The sequence below is a fragment of the Lucilia sericata genome, unplaced genomic scaffold, assembly GCF_015586225.1.
Source record: "Lucilia sericata isolate MDLA Ls3-8-SP2 unplaced genomic scaffold, ASM1558622v1 Contig000152F_arrow, whole genome shotgun sequence".
Classification (NCBI taxonomy): domain Eukaryota; kingdom Metazoa; phylum Arthropoda; class Insecta; order Diptera; family Calliphoridae; genus Lucilia; species Lucilia sericata.
Window position 1 is genome coordinate 346,469 of NW_023994183.1, and position 24,109 is coordinate 370,577.

The following is a 24,109-nucleotide window of genomic DNA, read 5'->3' on the forward strand; positions in this document are numbered from 1 at the left end:
TGGATTATGCCCCTCTTGTATCAAATTATTAATAAGCAATGAAATGCCATTACGAAGTTTTTGCTGGGTATATTTTCTTACTTGTTTTGTTACTAAATCTGAATTTGATAAAGAATACAATTAAAAACACGCCCTTACTATAATATTAAATGAATGTTTGTTTCTAAAATTGTTTAATGCTGTGTTAAAATTGAATTTACTTTTGAACTACACTGATATCAGATTAATTATCACACATTGAAAATTTAAAAGCAATATTTTTAGTTACAACATGGACGTCATTCAAAACGGTTGGTTTAGTGAAATTCAGAACGAGCTTTGGCCAGGACAATGCTTTTCTTTGAAAGTTAAAGAAATCCTTCACCAGGAAAAGTCAAAATATCAAGATATAAAAATTATTGAAACGTAAGAAATAATTATATTTATTTATTAAAAATAAGATTCACATTCATACACATGTATGTATGTATGTATGTATGTATGTATGTATGTATGTATGTATGTATGTATGTATGTATGTATGTATGTATGTATGTATGTATGTATGTATGTATGTATGTATGTATGTATGTATGTGTATGTATGTATGTATGTATGTATGTATGTATGTATGTATGTATGTATGTATGTATGTATGTATGTATGTATGTATGTATGTATATATGTATATATGTATGTATGTATGTATGTATGTATGTATGTATGTATGTATGTATGTATGTATGTATGTATGTATGTATGTATGTATGTATGTATGTATGTATGTATGTATGTATGTATGTATGTATGTATATATATACATATATTATTTCTACAGATTCAATAAAAAGTGCAAGTGATATTGGTAAATGATAATTAGGTAAACCAAAAATATGATCTAAAGTATTTTATAAGCATTAAATATGCAGTCAAAAACGAAAAATATGCTCTTAAAATTGAAAACAAAAATTTTATTGCGTCTCAAAGTTCAAAGGGGCTGAAAATCTTTGATAAGCAATACTTCATGTCTCATTGTCTGAAGAACTAAATTTGTAAATAAATGTTGCCACATTGTTTAGAAAATAATAAAATTCCATTATAAATACATACATACATATAAACATACATACATACTAACGTTCAGATAACCAATAAGACTAGTTTATTAATAAATAATTTTATTTTTGGTCATGAAACATATACATATTTTTAAAAAGTGCTATGGATTATTATTAAATTTTTATTATTTTCCTATACGACAAAATTTTGAGTAGTTATGATAAAATATTTAAAAATGAGTATTGATTTTTTGCTACTTGCGCCTTTTTTGGACTTAACAATCAACTCAGATAAACAATAATATAAAATTTAGGACTTCTTAACCCACTACTACCAAATTTTTTATTTTTGTCTGTTCTGGAATAAAATGTCAATAATATTGACATTTTATTCCAGAATATCAAGCTTACGGATCTGAATTTATCCCTCATAATTCATTTCTTACATTCTCATTTATATTTTTTCCTAAAAACCTGACATCTATTCACCAATATTTAAGACTATTTGAACGGAATATTTTTGTGACAGGGAACCATTGTTAGAGTGTTGTGGGGAAGACAAATACAATTTTTAATATAAACAAGTTAGAGTGCTATATTCGGTTGAGCCGAATCTTAAATACCCTCCACCAGCTACTTTTAGATATATTAATACGTTTTTAAATTGATCAAATATTTGTAGAAATATGTACGTCTTAATTACAAAAACCACAAGATTTAAACGTCTCAGATCTATTACAATTGCAAGATTTATTGAACATTACAAACGCCATTTTTTTATTTTTATAGCGCCCTAAGATATGCTTTAGCGATATTTAATAATTTGCATGTATGCATGTGTGTGAAAGATTTAAGGAAATTCAAAATACATATAATATTGTTCTACACAAATTGATAATGCAAATAGTTAAATACAGGACCTAGTATGGGAGATATGACCAATTATAGACCGATCGTAAAAAATTCTTTAAGTAACATTTCTGTACATAAAAGCTATATTTCAGTCAATTTTTGTATCTATATCATAATTTAGTAATAAGCAATGTGTGTTTAAGTGATTTTCGGAAGGGAAACTTGTATGCGACCGATCGCACCCATATTATGAACCGATCGTGAACAAATCTTGAAATATAATATTTGTGCCAAATTTTGTATCAATAGCTTTATTTGGTAATGAGTTTAAGTGATTTTCTGTATGGGAGCTATGACCAAATATGGACCGACCGAAAAATTTTATAGTGTCATTTATGTATATAAGACCAAATTTTATACGGATATCTCAATTTAGTAATGAGTTATTTGCGTTTAAGTGATTTTCTGGAGGGGACCTTGTACGGGAGCTATGACCAATTATGGACCGATCGAAAAAAAATCCACAGTAACATTTCTATTTATAAGAGCAATACTTGCACCAAATTTTTTATGGATATTTTAATTTAGAAATGAGTTATGTGCGTTTAAGTGATTTTCTGGAAGGGACCTTGTATAGGAGCTATTACCAAATATGGACCCTTCGTGAAAAATGTTTAAAATAACATTTATGTATACAAAGGTAATATGTTTGCCAAATTTTCGATGAATATCATTATTTGATAATGAGTTATGTACGTTTAAATGATTTTCTGAAGGAAACCTTGTATGGGAGCTATGACTAGCTCCGATCCTGAAATTTTTTCTTTGGATGTATTCTACTGACATAAAACTTTAAATTGTAAAATTTTGTGAAGATATCGACATTCAAACGGAAGTTATTAACAAAAAACAATTTTTCCGGAAATATGTAAATTTGTATGGGAGGTATATAAAATTGTGGACTGATTCCACCAATTTTCAACAAGAACTTGTAGAAAAACAAATGTGTGATGATTTTCATGAAGTTATATTGCACAGTTTTTTCTTTTTGAAAATTACATTAGAATATGTAAAAAAAAGCTTAATTTTTTCGGAGATTTTTCAAATTTTGATTCATAACTTTTTTCGATGTGAACCGAATTTTGAAAATGTTTTATACAGACAGACAGAAGGACGGACGGACATAGCTAGATCGACTCAGAATTTCATAAGGTCCAAGAATATATACACTTTGTTGGGTCTTAGAACAATATTTCACCACTGATGGTGGTGGAGGGTATAAAAATAACTAAAATTCTAAATATTAAATTTTTCTTCCTAATTTAACCCTTTTAGCCCTTTCTCTATGAATAATTAACAATTTTTACGTCCTAAATTTTTTCCAATTTTTACTCCATGAATATCCACATTCCAAACGACAAACTGTGAAACACACGGTAATATTGGGAAATAAAATTTTGAGAAAATGGAAAAAATAAATACAGTGGGACCCCGATTTTCCGTAACGTTCGGGGCCGGAAGCATTCTGTATAATCGATTTTTCCTGTTAATTGAGTGCCAATTTTAGACAGTTTTTTAATAGATATTTTTATTAATTAATAAATGAATATGTACTAGGGTGATCGATTATTCGACATTTTCCAAAAACCGGTTTTCGAATAGTTGACATTTGAAAATAACATTTTTTAATTTCAGAAAAAACCGGTTAACCGGGTTTTCATTATAAATAAAATCTACTCAATTTGAAAAAAATGACGTTTATGTTTAAATTTTATTAATAAAACATGGCCCAAACTGATTTTTAACAGTTTAAAAGATTATAACTTTAGATCTAGTCGTCTAATTTACATTATTACTTGAATCTAAAAAAAGGAAAAAAGTGGGACACTTCCGTCAAACATAAGTAACTATGTAATTCTAGCTTTTTCTAAAATCCCTGTTTAGACAATTTTCATAGGCATTCCAACACTTCCATAATATTTTAGCCGCAAATTATTTATTGTAATTGGAATATAATCTTAAGATTGATAAAATTTTATCAAATAGTATCTAATAAATTTTACAAATAAAATTTGTTAATTAATTAGGAAAATCAAAAAAGTTTAATAAAAGGTGTGTTAGAAAAATATACTCTAGTTCGTGTACTTCAATATTTTTAAAATTTAGACAGGTTGTAATCTTTGAATACAAAGCAAATAAACGTATTCGAAACCGGTTTTTAAAAAGTATTCGAAAAATCAACATTTAGAAAAAACCGTCACTGGTAAAGCAGAAAAAACCGGTTGAAAAACCGAGTGATCACCCTAATATGTACATATATATATAAAAAGTAAATAATTCAACGATTTTATATTCATACATGTTTCAAAAATATTAAAAAAAAATAATTTTGTCAAAAAACAGCAAACAGTATATAAGGATTTAATGTTGTTTGTTCTTATTTTTCAATTCTGTATTTTCGTTTCAAGGGAATTCTACTTTTCGATTTGTTCTAATTGTGCATAGTTGTTAAAAAATAATCACGGATAATAGGGTAATCACGGTTAAACGATGCAGAAAAATGTATGTCAATCCAAAATAAAATTAAATCGATGCAAACAAATTTATTTTTCCATCCCGGATAATTGATGTTGCCGGATATTCGAAACACGTCATATGTCATACGGAAAAACACCGGCAGGTGTGATAGTAAAAATTATGAATCGTATGTATCACAGATAACCAGATAAGAAACCATTGACAGCTGTCAAAAAAGTAAATTCGAACCGTATGGTTTTGTTTACATTTTTTTTTACCATTTTTGAGTTCCGCCATTAGGTAAAATTTTAGAGCAAAAGAAAAAATAAAATGTATTAAAAAATCGATGAGTGTGTGAGATGAGCTGTATGATTGTTTTCATCGCTCGTTTGAAAAAAAAATAGCAAAAAATGTAAACATCGAAGAAATTGTATGTGAAGAAGAATTGCAAAAAAATAAGGTATTAAAAAGAAAACAATTATTTTATTAAATATTTGTTTAGATTCTAATTAAAAGTGTACTGGATTTGTTTTTTAATTATTCCTTAATGTTCTTTCATTATAAAACACTTTTCAATACACTATCAACACCACAAACAAATTTTTTGACTTGCATGTACAGTAAAACCCGTTTATTTGATCTCAACGCATATTTTTTGAAGTTCGATATAAAAAAGGATAAATGCATAAAATATTATTCATGGGACTAAATAGTAATTCGTTTTAACCAAGAATTCTTTATAAAATTTGTTTTTGTATCAAAATAGTTATCAAAATTCCGGTAATTAAGATGAGTTCGTAAAGAGCAAGAAAAAGTTATAAATGGGTTTGACTGTAATGCAATTTGTTTTTTATATTTGAAAAAAAATTAAGTGTAAGGTGAAGAGAGATGGAAATATATCTTTATATATTTGTCCCTCTTTTAAATCTACCGTGGTTCATTTTACATTTTCTTTTGTTGATTTTTCGTAAAATTTTTTTTGTTTGCCTCCGCCATATTGCTAAAATCAGCTGATTCCAGTCTATGAGTAGTCTATGGTATGTATAATATCAATTTTGACATACAAAGTGACAGTACATATGTAAAATACATGTCGTCTAATACCACCTAGATCGACTCAGAATTTCATAAGGTCCAAGAATATATACACTTTGTTGGGTCTTAGAACAATATTTCACCACTGATGGTGGTGGAGGGTATAAAAATAACTAAAATTCTAAATATTAAATTTTTCTTCCTAATTTAACCCTTTTAGCCCTTTCTCTATGAATAATTAACAATTTTTACGTCCTAAATTTTTTCCAATAACGTTCGGGGCCGGAAGCATTCTGTATAATCGATTTTTCCTGTTAATTGAGTGCCAATTTTAGACAGTTTTTTAATAGATATTTTTATTAATTAATAAATGAATATGTACTAGGGTGATCGATTATTCGACATTTTCCAAAAACCGGTTTTCGAATAGTTGACATTTGAAAATAACATTTTTTAATTTCAGAAAAAACCGGTTAACCGGGTTTTCATTACAAATAAAATCTACTCAATTTGAAAAAAATGACGTTTATGTTTAAATTTTATTAATAAAACATGGCCCAAACTGATTTTTAACAGTTTAAAAGATTATAACTTTAGATCTAGTCGTCTAATTTACATTATTACTTGAATCTAAAAAATGGAAAAAAGTGGGACACTTCCGTCAAACATAAGTAACTATGTAATTCTAGCTTTTTCTAAAATCCCTGTTTAGACAATTTTCATAGGCATTCCAACACTTCCATAATATTTTAGCCGCAAATTATTTATTGTAATTGGAATATAATCTTAAGATTGATAAAATTTTATCAAATAGTATCTAATAAATTTTACAAATAAAATTTGTTAATTAATTAGGAAAATCAAAAAAGTTTAATAAAAGGTGTGTTAGAAAAATATACTCTAGTTCGTGTACTTCAATATTTTTAAAATTTAGACAGGTTGTAATCTTTGAATACAAAGCAAATAAAAGTATTCGAAACCGGTTTTTAAAAAGTATTCGAAAAATCAACATTTAGAAAAAACCGTCACTGGTAAAGCAGAAAAAACCGGTTGAAAAACCGAGTGATCACCCTAATATGTACATATATATATAAAAAGTAAATAATTCAACGATTTTATATTCATACATGTTTCAAAAATATTAAAAAAAATAATTTTGTCAAAAAACAGCAAACAGTATATAAGGATTTAATGTTGTTTGTTCTTATTTTTCAATTCTGTATTTTCGTTTCAAGGGAATTCTACTTTTCGATTTGTTCTAATTGTGCATAGTTGTTAAAAAATAATCACGGATAATAGGGTAATCACGGTTAAACGATGCAGAAAAATGTATGTCAATCCAAAATAAAATTAAATCGATGCAAACAAATTTATTTTTCCATCCCGGATAATTGATGTTGCCGGATATTCGAAACACGTCATATGTCATACGGAAAAACACCGGCAGGTGTGATAGTAAAAATTATGAATCGTATGTATAATATCAATTTTGACATACAAAGTGACAGTACATATGTAAAATACATGTCGTCTAATACCACCTTAAGGGTGTTATATAGGGTGGGTCGAAAAAAAGTTAAGTCAGTCACCCCCTACGATTAAAATAGCTGTTTATGCATAAAAGTAAGCATTTTAAAAGCTAATGTTTCATATAATTACACCTGATTTATTCCAGTATAGCCACAATTTTAGATTTTGGGGAAGGATCCGAGATATCAGAAGTCTCGTTGAATTCAAAAATTGTCAAAGAGTGAAATATAGCTACAATCAAGCCATAAATATTGATATATGATATGTTACGATCTTACTTAAAATGTCGACGTAATATATAAAAAACTAAATAATTTTTATATTTTTGGAAATGTTATTATCATATCTTTAATCCAAGGGTGTGAATGACACAACTCTTTTTGTCCATAGAGACCGACCCACTCTAGTGTTATATACAGCTATGCCGAATCTTATATACCCACCACAGGCGCGGATCCAGCTCAAGCGTTTAGCGGTTGGGGGGAATTTTTCTCGCTCGGTATATATTTTGGAAGTGAAGATTTAACATGATTTTGATGATTTCATTTAAATTTCGTGTTCACAATTTCATGTGAATTTTTTAAAAACTTCATACGAAAAAATTGTAATGAAAATTTTATGGAAAAATGTTGCTAAATAGTACTCTGTTTGTATTGTTGAAAAATATGTGAAATGTTTCTAACAACATTTCAGCAACATTTTTTTCATTTGTATGAAATAATATAGACTCTAGTTAGTTCACATGAAATTTTAAATAAAAGTTTATTTACAGGTCTTCAGTTATTGGAGACCATATGCCGTCTAATATCCATTATATATTACGTGATATTTCATAATTTAGATACAATTTTCATTTATAAAAAGTTAAAAGAAAAATTCAAAAAATATTCTTTTTAATTTATTATACCCTTCACTTTCGTGAGAAGGGTATATATAAGTTTGTCATTCCGTGTGTAATTTCTATAATATAATTTTCCGACCCCACAAAGTATATATATTCTGGATCCTTATAGGTAGCGAAGTTGATTAAGCTATGTCCGTCTGTCTGTCTGTGTGTTTGTTGAAATCAGTTTTTAGAGGACCTCAGATATCGGCGAGATCCAAATCTTCAATAATTCTGTTAGACATGCTTTCGAGAAGATCGCTATTTAAAATCAGCAAAATCGGTCCATAAATACCGGAGATATGAGCAAAAATCCGAGACAACCTCTGAAAATTTCATAAAAAGACGTTTTTTTTCATGCTTTGATATATAAGCAACAACAACACTGCTTATTCATTGAGTATTTCGTTTCATATGTTTGGATCAGAGATACAAGCCGAGACGGCTCAAATCGGCGGCGGCTGGCCGCCGGTAATATTTTGCAAGCCGCGCCGCCGCCGACTTCTTTCGGCTCAAAAGCTAAGCCGGCTTAAACGTAGCCGCTGATAAAGATTAGAATCGCACATGTATTTCAGAACATAATTTCACCAAATTGAACGGAGTTGCCACTATTTTAAATTCTTATGGCAAATTGAAAAGTGTTGCCACACAATATTGTGCTAATATTAAAATAGTCAAAACTACTATAAATGTCCTTTTTCTGCAGAAAAAAACTTATATAGAGACAGGCTATTATACAAAGATTTTTCAATATAATAAACCTTATAAGGTCAATTTCTAAAGAAAAAGTTAAATTGAGCCGACAATTTAGCCGCCGCCGATATTTTCTGTAAAAAGCCGCCGACCCAAAATGGTTGCGCCGCCGCCGCCGATCATTTCCCATCGGCTTGTATCTCTGGTTTGGATGTCTGTTGGTTTCACTGCGTTGTGTATTTTGTTTCTGCTTTTTTTTTGAGTACATATTTCGTTTCGTATGTTTCATTGCCTTGTGTATATTGTTTTTGTTTTTTGGTATATTCCGTTTCGTATGTTTGGATGTCTGTTGGTTTCATTGCATTGTGTATTTCGTTTCGTATGTTTGGATGCTGTTGGTTTTACTGCCTTGTGTATTTTGTTTTTGTGTGGTTATTTCGTTTAGCGTTGTTGTTGTTCATTTTGTTTTGTTATTGCTATAATAATGATATAGTCGCTATGGTGAAGGGTATATAAGACTCGGCACAGCCGAATATAGCATACTTACTTGTTTTTCAATTTAAATTTGTCACACAAAACATAGACCATATAGTAATATAGGCGAAGGGGATTGTTAAAGACCTAAGTCCCCTGTCAAAAACCTAACTGGTGAGAATGTATTAGTAGAAGCACAAAAATAAACACAGTTGTTCAAAAGGTACTAAATAATAAATCTATGTTATTACTAGGATTTCATATACATACTAGTGAATGAAAATATTAGTTAATTAATTTTTTTCAGAATATATTTCATCTTAAAACATATTATAAACACGTCTTTTTGTTATTTTTTCTGCACTAAAGGAAATAGAAAAATAGTATGTGAAATACTTTTTTCATTTTCAATATGAAAATTTACAACTTTTCTTTTTTCAGTTTTAATTAAAATAAAATGTCAAAGAATAAAAAATGTTTCTTTTTCGTTTGTAAAATATAAATTATTTTCGGGGTTTTAAATACAATAAAAGTGTGGAAAAAATAATAAATATTAAGTTTAAGTGATAAGAAAAACTATTAAGTGCCAATATCCTCACAATTTCGCGAAGAAAATTTGAAGTTTTGTGAGTGCGTTTAGTTCTCTCAAGTGTGTTTTATTATCTCAGGACTCGTCTGTGTGAAGAGAATAACAAATTTTGTTTGACAACCCCTTCAGTTTCGCCTATATCCCTACTATGTGACATAAACATTTAGTTTTGTTTACTTATATAAGCGATAAAAAACGACAAATTTTATTAAATCCCTAGGTAGATAACGACTCAGAATCACTTTCTGAGTCGATTAAGATATGTCCGTCCGTCTGTCCGTAAAACTTTTGCGCAAGCTACAGGCCACAATTTTCAAGATATTTTTATAACATTTTGACCATAGGACGATGCCTATTGAAAATGGTTGAAATCGGTCCACTATTTCACCTAGCCTCCATAATGACCATGCCAATTTTATAATATAATTGGCCGTCGTTTGACCCGAGCCCCCATACAAACCCCCTTTAAAAAATATCTTAAACGTCCAAAAATGTACTTATAACCATTAGCATTGCGATGAAATTCAAAATAACTAACCTTTATATAAAATTACATCCCTCTTCCCAATTTGTTGAGGATCGGCCCATATTTGACCCTAACTCCCATATAAAGCCTCTTTTAGAAATTTAGTTTTTCATCGATATAAGCAATTTATCAAGAACCATCGAAATTAAGGAAATACGTCGAAATTAAGTGTAAAATTCAACATAAAAGTTTCTTTATGAAAAATAAATAATTTTTAAAATATACCCATGGTGTAGTCGGCCATGCTCGACTATACTTTCCTACTTGTTTATTATAATTCTTCATTCAGAATTTAATGAGGAAAATCCATGTCCAAAATTTGATGAGTATCGATTCATTGTTGTCCCTACACCCATAAAGTCCCCTTCAGATAATTGCAATGAAATTCGAAACGAATAAGTGTTTTAGACCCCAAATCTATCTATTTTACGACGATCGGTCCATAATTGATCCCTATAAATATGTTCATGGTTTAAAAGTTGGAAAAAATATTTTGTTATTAAAAATTTAAATTTTGTTATTTCGAAAGAGCACGACCATAACTGGCTTAAACCCTATTACAAATATACGGCATACGATTTGATGGTGGGTATATAAGATTCGGCATAGCCGAATATTACTTGTTTTTTATATAAAACAGTTAGCTTCCCAGCAAAAAATAATTGATGTCATACTTTACAAACGACATTTTAATCATATCTAAAAATGCGATTGCATATTTTTCGCATTTATAAACCAAACATATCCTTACAAGTGAAAACACAACTGTGAGGAGAGAGTTGTAGAAAAGTCACTACAAAAAACATATACGAAATACTTCAAATTTTGAAATTTGCATATGCATGTCATTGAAAGAATTTGGTTTATTTTCTGACATTCAAATATCGGATTTTTACTGCTTCTAAAAATAAGAATAGATGTAGTTCAAAGTTGTCAAAAATGCACAACATCCCTCCAATGACACGTCAATGTAAGATTCATAGGGTTTTCTCCTGAATTTGAAACACTTCGGGAACTAGTTGGCATTTTTCAAGCTTTAATATAACTAGTTTTGTTAGGGCGTTTAAAGTTTTAGATTAATCCTCGTAGACCGAATAGGTTAAAAATTGGTAAACAACAAGACACTTAATGACAATTCCAAATTATATTCGATAATTTGAACTTTAGATATTTGTAAGTCTCTTAGTATGGTTAAATTATGAATTTTTAACCATGGAGACTTGACAGCTGAGTTTTCGCTCTTTGTATTCTATGATTTATAACAATCTAACTTGTTAGTTAAATAAAAACTTCCCGTAACCCGAATAGGTTGATGTAAGTCCATAAATTCGGAAACTAAAAGTTTTAAAATAATCTCCAAACCATAGTTAAAGGTCTTTAAAGATTTTAACTTACTTATGTTCAATAACTTAAAAGTTTGTCATAAAAACAATGTTTAAAAATTATTTAAAATAAAAAAATTAAAGTTTATAATTATCAGAGTTGTACATTATTAAATTAATTCGCGATTTATTTATGCACTGAATTAGCAAATGTTTAATTAAATCTTCTTCACAAAAAATTTTAGTCAATTCATATGAATTCATCTTCAATTCAATTGAATTTGTAAAATTAATTGTGCGAATAATATTTAAGATTTTTTCGAAATGGGTCTCAATAATTCTGAATTTCGAGCTGATTACGGGAAAAATAATTTTAAAATTTTTATAGAATATTTTTGGTTCATTGGGCTTAGTCCATTTCAGAATTTTTTGAAGTTTATATGCCATTTATCCTATCAATGTATGTTTGTTTATTTGATTGTTTGTACCTTATAAAAGGCTAAACCACTGAAGCGATCGTCTTGAAATTTTCAGTGTATGTTCCCCTATATCTGGAAGGAACTATAGGCTACTTTTTATTTTGAAATTACAAGTGGGAGGGGTGCCACGCCCACTTCATCAAAAGTTGAATATCTCGGAACATGGTACAACTAGAGTCCTCAAATTGTTTAACAATTTTGACATCCATATGATTATTTGGTGGAAAAATTGGAGGACTAGCAATAGGGGGCGTGGCACCCCCATCTATTTATATAAAAATGAATGTGTGTATGTATGTTTGTTTGTTTGGACTTTATAGACAGCTAAACGGCTGGACCGATTTTTCTGAAAATTTCACAGTGTCTTCAAAATTTCATGTGGGCGTCTTCAAAATTTCATTATAAGTCGCATATCTCAGAAACTGCAAGAGTTAGAGTCCTCAAATTTTGTACGGACAACTTTGACATTCATAAGAATATTTTTGGACAAAATGGGCGGAATACCTATAGTGGCGTGGCACCTTCCATATGAAGAAAATATTGAATCAGTATTATTAGTGTTAGAATCTTCAAGTTTTGCATATGTAAACATTTTGGGTAATAGAGACTTAGAACTTTAATATTCATATGAATATTTTGGGGAAAAAGGGCGAACTTTCATCAGGAGACTTGGAACGCCCTATATGAATTAAATAGAGAAATTCGTATATCTGAGAAACTAATAGAACTAAAATCCTTTATTAGAGGGGTTTGAACCTCCCATTAAATTAAATAAAATTAAATGTCTGGGGAACTATTAGAGCAAAAAGGCGTAATGAAATAACTCCCCAAAACAAAAATTAAATAACTCCCTAAAATTTTTTTCAGAAAGCAAAAACAACGAAATTTCGGGATTTTATTCGTTTAATTATTTCATAATGAAATAACTCCCCATTTTAAATGTGAAATAATGCCCCAATTAAAATGGGGAGTTATTTCATTATGAAATAATTCCTCAAAATTCAAAAATGAAATAAATCCCTAAAAATATTTCTGGGGAGTTATTTTATTATACATATTACTTTTATCACACGAAATAAAAAAATATAATCTGATAGCCGGCCTTCGGCCGTGCGCAAGGGTTTTATCCTCTGGGGTACATTGGACACCGGCTTCGCTTAGAATACACTCTCCCTGTATCAAGAGTGTTCAGCCTTAGGCCGGCTATTTAGGAAATCTTTACTAAGCGAAGCCGGTGTTGGTCATATTATAGAGTGGTAAATCCTTGCGTCCGGCCGTAGGCCGCCTATTTAGGAAATATTTATTAAGCGAAGCCGTTGTTAGACATACCATATAGGAGAAAGTCCTTGCGCCCGGCCGCAGGCCGGCTATTAAGGGAATCTTTATTAAGCGATTAAACCGAAATGTACTTTGAAGAAATGTCACTAAAACCGACTTGTTCCATAATTTGTTATTTTTAAATGGGAACTTATTTCATTTTAAAATTAGGGATTTGTTTCATATGAAATAAATCCCCAAAAATGGGGTGTTATTTCATTTGAATTTAGGTAGTTATTTCATTTCATTGTGGCTTTTTTTTTTTCATTTTTAAATTGGGGTATTATTTTATAATGAAATTAGTCCCCAAAATTGAGGGGATTTAAAAGCGAGGTTGGATAGGTAGATTAAATTAAAGGTAGTTGAAGACCATTTCCGTAAATTTTACCATTACCTTGTTTTTACTCAAAATACACCTTTTTTACACTACATGTTGTAGTGTTTAAAACATTCTCTTTCTGGCCACCGCTGATCTAAAAATAGACAACAAAAGAAAACTTTGATAAACTATGAGAAATCTTGCGCTACGCTTACCTAGTGTTAAGTTCATCGCGTTATTTGAATGCATTTTGGATATAATACATCTGAATATAAATAACATCCCATCCCACAAAATATCTAAAAGACAAAATATTAAATTGCGTGCACATTTTTTTAAATTAGAACATTTTTACTTACGGAATACGACAACATAACAGAGATAAGTAAATTCCTGTCCATTTCGTTTTTACATTAAAATAACACAATTTTTTGATAAAATAACAAAAAAAATCTAATATAAAATTTTTTAAAATATTTTTTCTTTCTTATTTTAATTTTTACAAATGTCAAATTTTTTTTTTTTTTTTTTTTTTCAATTTCAAATTCTTTATTTCAATAACCTAGCCTATATAGGCCATAATCGGTTATAAATTTCTACTTATGAATAGTTTACATAAAAATGATTTTTTTCATACTTAAAATTATGATTTAAATAAAAGTAATAAATTAAATTAAAAAAAAAAAATTAAAAATTGATATGCTACAATATTAAAATACCTCATAGCCAAAACGTAAATACATTCAATTCCACTTTTATTTTTCAATGTAATAAATAAAATTTACAAAAAAGTCGGAAAAAAGTCGACTTTTAATTAAATGAAAAAAGTCAAAAAATCAACTTTTCATAAAATGCAAAAAGTCGACTTTTAACTAAATGCAAAAAGTCGACTTTTCGTTTCAACTATAGAACCCTATCTCTAATGTACATACATATTAGGGTGTCAATTATTATTTTTATACCCTTAACCTTCGTGAGAAGGGTATATATAAGTTTGTCATTCCGTTTGTAATATCCAAAATATAATTTTCCGACCCTATAAAGTATATATATTCTGAATCCTTCCGTCTGTCTGTTGAAATCAGTTTTCCAGACATCTTCGGGATCCAAATCTTCAATAATTCTATTAGACATGCTTTTGAGAAGTTTCGTATTTAAAATCAGCAAAATCCGTCCATAAACAACGGAGATATAAGCAAAAATCCGAGACAACCTCTGAAAATTTCATAAAAAATAAGCAACAACAACACTGCTTATTCATTGCGTTGTGTATTTTGTTTTTTTGATTATTTCGTTTCATATTTTTGGATGGCTGTGTGTTTCATTGCCATGTGTATGTTATTTTTGTTTCTTGGTGTATTCAGTTTCGTATGTTTGGCTGGCTGTGTGTTTCATTGCCATGTGTATATTGTTTTTGTTTCTTGGTGTATTCAGTACCCCGTTTCTGTAACTCTTAGAGAGAAGTTCTCACATCGAGAAGTGTGAAGCAAAAAATTCCATCGTTTCTCAATTTGTGAGTAAAAAGTGTTTCTGTAACTTAAAGTGAGAAGAGGCTACACGAATTACGTTTTTATTGGAAATTTCCAATAAAACATCTGTCAAAAACATAAAAATTAAAAGAAGAAGAAAACAAAAATTGGCGAACAAATTTATAAACGAAGAATAAATAAACAAAAAATATAGAAATTAAATGAAAATTGTTCGAAAAATTATCCCAATATATTCGGTCTTGGCAAATTCTAAGTTTACACCCACGTACTTTTTTAACATTTGCTTCTGTATATCCGAAATTCCTCCTATGTTCTAAAAATTAGTGAACAATATTTATTTTAATCTTAATTAATTATAAATATAACATTAATTTTTCATTATTTCATAGAATTCATGTTTAAATTAAATATTTTTTACTTAAAATTTAACTTTCCGCACCGTTTTAAAATGTGAGTTTTTTTGACAGTTCATGTGAGCAACCTCTCACAAAATTTTCTTACAGAAACACTTTTACTCACAAATTTCCAATAACTTACGTCAAAAAACATAACAGATAGTTCTCACAAAATTTTCTTACAGAAACACTTGTATGTGAGAAATGATATTTTATTTTAATTCATATTGTTTTTTCTTCAATTTCACTGTTTCATGCGAGAAACTTCTCGATGCGAGAGTTACAGAAACGACGCACAGTTTCGTAAGTTTGGATATCTGTTGGTTTCATTGCGTTGTGTATTTTGTTTTTTCTGTGAATTTCGTTTCGTATGTTTGGATGTCTGTTGGTTTGCCTGCCTTGTGTATTTTGTTTTTTTGTGTGTTTATTTCGTTGTTGTTGTTCGCTTGTTGTTCATTATGTTTTGCTATGGCTATAATAATGATATGGTCGGGAAAATGAAATAAATTTTATAAAATTATTTCACCATAGTGTATGTGAAGGGTATATAAGATTCGGCACAGCCGAATATAGCAGTTTTACTTGTTAATTATTCGAGTTGTCATTCCAACGTTTCTGTTCGTATAATTTAATAAAATATAAATAAAATCAGAAAAATTAAACGAAAACTCTTTACTATTTTACTGAAAAAGTAAGATAGTAATAATTCATTAAAAATGTACTTTAATAAATTGAAATCAAATAAAAATAAAGATTTATAAGGATTTTATTTAAATAATTTAAAAGTCTTTATTTTAAATTAAAAAGTGTCCTTATTTAATTTTAATTAATTCACAAAACATTCGATTTTAAAACAATAGTAGATATTTTACACATCAATTGGAGACACAATTGTTATTTTCCACTAAAGTTTAACCAGCTGGTTGTACCCTATTTGAATGTTTTTGGTCATTCATCACGAATGTACTCTTCGTAATCGGGAGCGAACACAGTCGCTAAGTAAGCAAGAGAGTGGCAGTCGTCACTTAACTGTCCCTCGAGTAAACGAGAGAGGGACTGTTGAAAAAACTTAAGAATTGAAGGTGAAGAGAGTGCAAAGACAATGAACAGTTATACTATTTCATCACTTTTTAAGTTATTTTATGTTTATGTTATTTGACTTTAATAAGTTGTTGAAGACAGTTATCGCGAAAAATTTTGTTGTGTGAATTTTAAAATAAGAAAATGTTTTTTAATTTAATTAAACAAATTTAAGATGAGTTAAAACAAAAAAACTTTAGCAGAGATTACGGAAAAAGTAATCTTTCCTTAATATAACAAATTATATTCTTTTTAGAGTAATTTACGTGTATTAATGAATTCAAGGAGCAGCAATATTTATTTCATTATTTTTTTAATCTAGATATAAAAGTATTTTTTTTTTAAAGTTTTATTTTTATTTTTCATAAGTTTTTAGAGATATACTTTGACGGACCGGTTATTTAACCCTACTGCAATACCTGTCCATTGGACAAGCTACTTGGGACACTTTACTTTCCCCTAGAACACATCAATAGCTAGTAAAGTAACTAGTAAGAGAGGTAGTAATGTGACTGACTCCCAAGAACCCATTTGGAGATTACCATCCTTTGACTACTTTTGACCACCTCTTGTCAGTCTCATATTAGACTGTAGAGTAACGATTGACTTCCTCGTAGGACAAGCCCATGTTAAAATGGTTGGTCACCTGGGTAGTCGGGTGGCTTGGGGCCACCATAAGTGGTGGCCCTTTTATACTATCAAACAAGAGCTTTCGATTAATAGTTAAAACAAGAAAAAACTTAACTCAACGAAAAAGCTCTCTCTATTCCAACATAGTTGTCACTAAATGTACTTTACAATATAATATGTGTAGTGTTGTATTCAATAGTAGTGTTCGTTCTAATATCTGTAGTGTTGTATTTAATTCAAATATCAGTAACGGAAAATTACGTGTAAGGTTGCATTAATTAGCAAAAATGTGTATAAAATAATTGTTAAAATATATAGAAATAATAAAGTAAAAATAAAATTTTATTCATTAAAAAATGTTTATTTCTCCCTTTTTACAATTTTTCAAAAACGAATGTTTTGTTTCCAACTAAAGTGCAATTACTTTGATTCAAAAAAAATCTTTATTTGTTTTTGAAACATTGTTAACTGGGAACAATTAATAAATTGTCATTAATACTATTTCTTGTTTTTATTGAAGGCTTTGTCTTGGTATGTTTCAAATAATTGATTTTCGGAATATTTTGAAAAATTGAAAATCCCAACCAAGTTTGTATTCAAATATATTAAAAAATAAAAGGTCGGATTTGCTACAAATATTGTTATAACTTTACTAAATTTTGAGCCAAAAGCTATGTTTTAAAGAAGGCAATTTATTAATATATTGCAAACTTTTTAAAAACATCCTAGCAATAACATGGCAATAACTTGTACTTACTCAACAGCTAACTTTGCAATGACCGTATTACTTAGAATGAGTGTAGTAATAACTTACAAACAATATATTATGTAAATACTTACTTTTTTATATATTTTATATTTTTTTTCGTGAAAAAAAAAAATAATAGACGCAGTGGGCGTATCCTCGTTTTTTTTTTCTCAGAAATAAAACTACTTACTTAACTCCCTATTCACAGGCGATTGTAGTAAGTACCTACCTAACTCCCAATTTGTAAGCGAGCCTCTAATGTCATTCCTGTTTTAAAATAATGTCTTAAAATGCTATTGTGTAGATAAATTTTTGCAGGGATTATTCGAATATTCGATTAATCCACAAAAAATTTTCGAATTATTCTTTATTCTAAATTGAAAAACAATTATTCTTTCGAAGAAAATATATTTTTTCCTCGATTATTCGAACGACAACCCTAGTACATACGTATAAAAATTAAATATTATTTTTTTTTCTTCTAGAGAAACTTATGGGACATGTCTTTTGTTAGACGGAATTATTCAATGCACTTCCAAAGATGAGTTTTCATATCAAGAAATGATATCTTTTTTGCCTCTTTGTTGTCACCCTAATCCAAGGAAAGTGTTAATCGTGGGAGGAGGTGATGGAGGTGTTGCTCGTGAAGTTGTAAAACATCCCCTCGTAAAAGAAGTTCATCAAATTGAAATAGATGAACGTGTTGTTGAACTTTCAAAGCAGTTTTTACCAAATATGGCTAAAGGATTCAATAGTCCTAAACTGACTTTGACAATTGGCGATGGATTTGAGTATATGAAAAATCACAAAAATGAATTCGATGTTATTATTACGGACAGTTCAGACCCAATAGGACCAGCAGTGAATTTATTTAACGAAAGTTACTATAAACTTATGAAAACTGCACTACGTGATGGTGGCGTAGTATGTTCACAAGGAGGTAGTTTCTGGTTAGATTCGGCCTACATAAAAAATACCATTAACAATTGTCGTTTGCACTTTCCGAATGTGTCTTACGCTGTAACATCAATACCTTCCTATCCATGTGGGCATATTGGATTTGTAATTGGGTGTTTGGATGGCTCTCGATGTCTAAAAACTCCGTTACACAAGTTTTCATCTCATGAAATTGATGAAATGGAAATGAAATATTACACAAGCTCCATACATTCTGCTTCATTTGTACTTCCAAGGTCAATCGAGAAATGTTTTTATGAAACATAAAATTAATTATGAATTTGAATAAAAAATGTTTGAACACATAGAAAAATGTTTAAATAAACTTATAAATTATACACGAATAAATAAATAAAATAATAAGAGTATGTATAATGTTAATTTTACTGTAAAATTTTTTTCCGATCGGTCCTTAATTGGTCATAGCTCCAATGCAAGGTCTCCTTCCGAAAATCACTTAAACGCGCATAACTCATTACTAAATTAAGATATCCATATAAAATTTGGTACAAGTATAGCTCTTATATACAGAAATATTACTATGATTTTTTTCATTACTAAATTAAGATATCCATATAAAATTTGGTACAAGTATTGCTCTTATATACAGAATTGTTACAGAATTTTTTCCGAACGGTCCATAATTGGTCATAGCTCCCATACAAGGTCCCCTCCCGAAAATCACCTAAACGCACATAATTCATTACTAAATTAAGATATCCATATAAAATTTGGTACAAATATTGCTCTTATATACAGAAATGTTACTTTGAAATTTTTTTCCGATCGGTCCATAATTGGCCATAGCTCCCATACAGTGTCACTACTAAATATTGATATCGATACATTTAGCCCAAATTTGATCTTATATACATAAATCACACTATAAAATTTTTTCACGATCGGTCCATATTTGGTCTTAGCTCCCATACAATGTCACCTCCCGAAAATCACTTGAATGCACAATATTCATTACCAAATAATGATATAGATACAGAATTTAGCTAAAATTTTGTCTTTATATACATTAATGTTACTGTGAAATTTTTTACGATCGGACCATAATTGGTCATAGATAGCTCCCATACAAGGTCCTCTTACGAAAATATCTTAAAAGCACATTACTCATTGCCAAATAAAGCTATGGATTCAAAATTTTGCACAAATATTAGTTTTGTATACAAAAATTATATTTTAAGATTTTTTCACGATCGGTTCATAATATGGGTGCGATCGGTCCCAAAAATCACTTAAACACACACTACTTATTACTAAATTACGCTATATAGATACAAAATTAGACTGAAATATATCTTTTATATGCAGAAATGTTACTACAAGATTTTTTTACGATCGGTCCATAATCTTGGAATTGTAACCGATTTAAGCAGTTTAAATCTTGGGTTTTTTCTATTTAAGATATGAGAAAACTTATTTCTACAAATATTTGATCAATTAAAAAAGTATTGATATAAAAGTTGCTGGTGGCGGGTATTTAAGATTCGGCTCAGAATATAGCACTCTAACTTGTTTTTTAAATAATTTATTTCAAAAGCGGGTGGGGGAGGTGTTTCGAAGACACACGAAACAAGGAGCGTAACAATGCGTTGTTCTCATCGTACGTATGCACATGCCACACAGAACCAAAAATTTACCTAAATACTGCAAAATGGGGTGTAAATATGAAGAAATTTTGTTATTATACAGCCAACGAAAATTTTATTCCAGATTACAGATTTGTTCGTTAATTTTTTGTATTTTAGTAAATAGTTAATCTGAAGATATTTCTTCATATTTACTAATATCGTTTTGTTGTTTATGGGTGGTAAATATGAAGAAATTTTAGTTAAATTAACTAATATTTTTTATTCATTATAACAAATTGAGGTAGTTAATTTGAATATATTTTTTTGTTGTTTTTGAAGACATTTCTTCAATTTAACTTATGAATTTAGTTCTCATTAATAATATTTTTATTCATAATGAAGAATTTTTCTTCATTTTTACTACCATATTTTAGTTAATTTCTAAACCCCAGTAAACATTTTCTTTAATTATCTGAGACAATGTTTATATAAATTATAAACAGTAAAGTATTTTTAAACTTGTATTTTTTTAATTCTTATAGTTTTTCTTTACTTTATAAGTTATATAACGTTGTCATTGATAGTAAAAGAAAATGTTTTTGACAAAATAAAATTGAACAAAGCTAAATTATATAATTAAATTAAAAGTACAAATTTATTATAAGAATTAATATAAATAAATTAATATAAGCAAATATTGTGAAACAATTTTTAAAGACGTTTTAAGTAATGAGTAAAAACTACGTTTTTTAAGGTTTTATATCAAATGTTTTGATAGATGCGAACTAAATATGTTTTAAACATAAGACATCAATAATAAAGCATCGTTGAGAGTCTCGTATGGTAAATCTTGTACACGTTTTTGTTGGCGGTATAAAAAGACGGTTGTAAAAGGTTGACGGTAAAATAAGGTAAAAAATTTAAATTATATATGGATAAAATATTTGAACACTTACTTTCACTCACACAGTGGCCTCCGGTAGGTTAGTGGTTAGTGTATGTTAGACCGGAGGTGGTGGGTTCGATTCCTACCTGCCTATCTTCGATATACTATACATTCTCCTTTCAAACTAACTACTTTCATTTATGTTATCCATTTACTTCATATTATGGGATAAATGTTTACAAGATTGTCCCTTTATGTTATCTGCAAACGCGGATTCAATTTTTAAGGAGACATTTCACACACTGTTTTTGGATATAATTGAATTCCTTATCTACCTACAAGAAATAAACAAACGTGACATTAAATGTATAAATATGTTATTGAGTTTTAAAGAATAACTTACCTGTGACCATTTTTTTAATATATCGGAAGTACATTTCGCATGTGACACAACGTCCCAGCAAAAATTTGCATTACCTAGTAATCTAGAAAGTAATATTGGAATCACGTGGAAACTAATTACTCTTGGGGTGAATAACTAATTATTTTTGTTCGACGAGATTCAAATAATATGTACCTACTAGGATGATCGATTATTCGACATTTTCCAAAAACCGGTTTTCGAATAGTTCGAATAGTTGACATTTAAAAAAAACCGGTTGATATTTTTCAAATTCAGAAAAAACCGGTTAACCGGTTTTTCATTACAATTAAAAAAATATATTTTAATTTGAAAAACTTAATGTTTATGTTTAAATTTGATTAATAAAACATGGCCCGAAATGATTTTTAACAGTTTAAAAGATTATAACTTTAGATCTAGTCGTCTGATTTACATTATTTCTTTAATATAAAAAAATTAGGAAAAAAATGGGACACTTCTGTTAAACATAAGGTACTATGTAATCCTAGCTTATTTTAAAAGCCCTGTTTAGGAAATTTGCATAGGCATTCCAACACTTCCATAAAATTTCAGCCGTAAATTAATTATTGTAATTGGAATATAATCTTAAGATTGCTAAATTTTATCAAACAGTTATCCATTTTACAAATAATTTTTTTTAATTAATTAGGAAAATCAAAAAAGTTTAACCAAAAGAGCTGTAGAAAAATATACTCTAGTTCCTCGACTCGAATATTTTTAAAATTTAGACGGGCTGTATTATTATTTACTTAAAAATTTCATTTAAATAATCTTTGAATACAAAGCAAATAAAAGTATTCGAAACCGGGTTTTAAAAAGTGAAAAAACCGGGTTATTCGATATTCGAAAAATCAACATTAAGAAAAAACCGACACTGGTAAAGCAGAAAAAACCGGTTTTAAAACCGGTTGAAAAATCGAGTCGATCACCCTAGTACCTACCTTAAACAAATTACAAAAACTTTGCGAAATAACTAGTAACAAATAAACCTACAAATATGTTATGTGATAGGTAGTTATTTTGGGCCGACTTTGTATGTAGAAAGCAAAAAATAAAAAATTCCTCGGCTGGGATTTGAACCCTGGCATTAAGTTGTTTTCTATGTTTCTCACTCCAGCCGCTTACTCGATGCTCCATTGACATGTTGCTTTTTGTAATTTTGAGAACGACTTTTTAAAAAATATAAATGAATGTCATTTTGAAAAAAAAAAAAAAAATAAACTGTATCCAGTAGGGCACGAACCACGATTGGATTGTTAAATGAACGCCCTAAACAATTGAGCCATAACAAATCCAAATTGTTTTGTTCTTTACCAGTAATAACGTATTCAGCTAAATGAAATAATGTAGATGATAATGAACACCAAGTAATGTATGAAATAACTACTGGCTATTACCAAAAATTTCAGATTTTTTGCTGGGGTTGAGCCGGTCATTTTTTGTTGCACCCAAATAGAATTTAAATTCGTTTGTATGTATCCGGTGTTTTATTGGAATAAGGCCTCTCTTGGACAACGACATATTCATATTCAGCTTATGCATTATATTCAAATACATATTTGTTGTATAATTTATCTTGGGGTTTCCTTCCAGATTGCTTTATGTAGTAATATTCCCAAATATATTTATATTTATATATTTATATAAAAATACAACGAGGTCTTACCAGAGATTCACAATACTTTCAGCTATTTTTGTAGATAAATTGACAGAATAGGCTTTTACATAAGTATAAAACACTTCATGTTAAAAAACGTTTAAAATTCGTATTTATAAGCACAATATTTACACGTATATATTATATTTAATATTTTGTGCAATCAAATTTTCTTAACTTTCAATCTTATTTATTAAAATAATTATTTGATAACACAAACACTTTAAAGGGAACCACAATGTGAAATAATGTACACAAGTATTCTTTTAATTTTTTTCTTTTATATTGCGAAAAAAAAACTAAGAAATTTCTTCTGTTCTACATGTGTCTATTCAATTTAAATAAAATAGTTAAATTTAACAAAATTTCTTTAAAGCTACAGCCCTATTTCATTATTTCCTCTTCTATGTATTTTATTTTGTTTTTATACCCTCCACTACCATCAGTGGTGATAGAGGGTATATATAATTTGTCATTCCGTGTGTAACAGCAAGAAATATTCATCTGAGACCCAACAAAGTATATATATTCTGGGTCCTTATCAAATTCTGAGTCGATTTAGCTATGTCCGTCTGTCCGTGTAAAACACGCTCACGATAAAACGAAGCAATGGAGTTTAACCCAATTCACCCAAAATGTTCCTCATTTTCCTAAGTTGTTTGGTATTGAAAATGGGCAAAATC

General features: G+C 28.9%; 1 protein-coding gene across 1 annotated transcript; it reads left to right on the forward strand.

Moving 5' to 3' along the window:
- The first annotated feature begins 139 nt into the window (after positions 1-139).
- Positions 140-19,186, forward strand: LOC119601239 (spermidine synthase). Its single transcript, XM_037952039.1, has 2 exons — positions 140-405; positions 18,402-19,186. Exons 1-2 carry the CDS (start codon positions 272-274, stop codon positions 19,138-19,140), a joined length of 873 nt encoding a protein of 290 aa, XP_037807967.1. The 5' UTR covers positions 140-271; the 3' UTR covers positions 19,141-19,186.
- Positions 19,187-24,109: the final 4,923 nt, after the last annotated feature.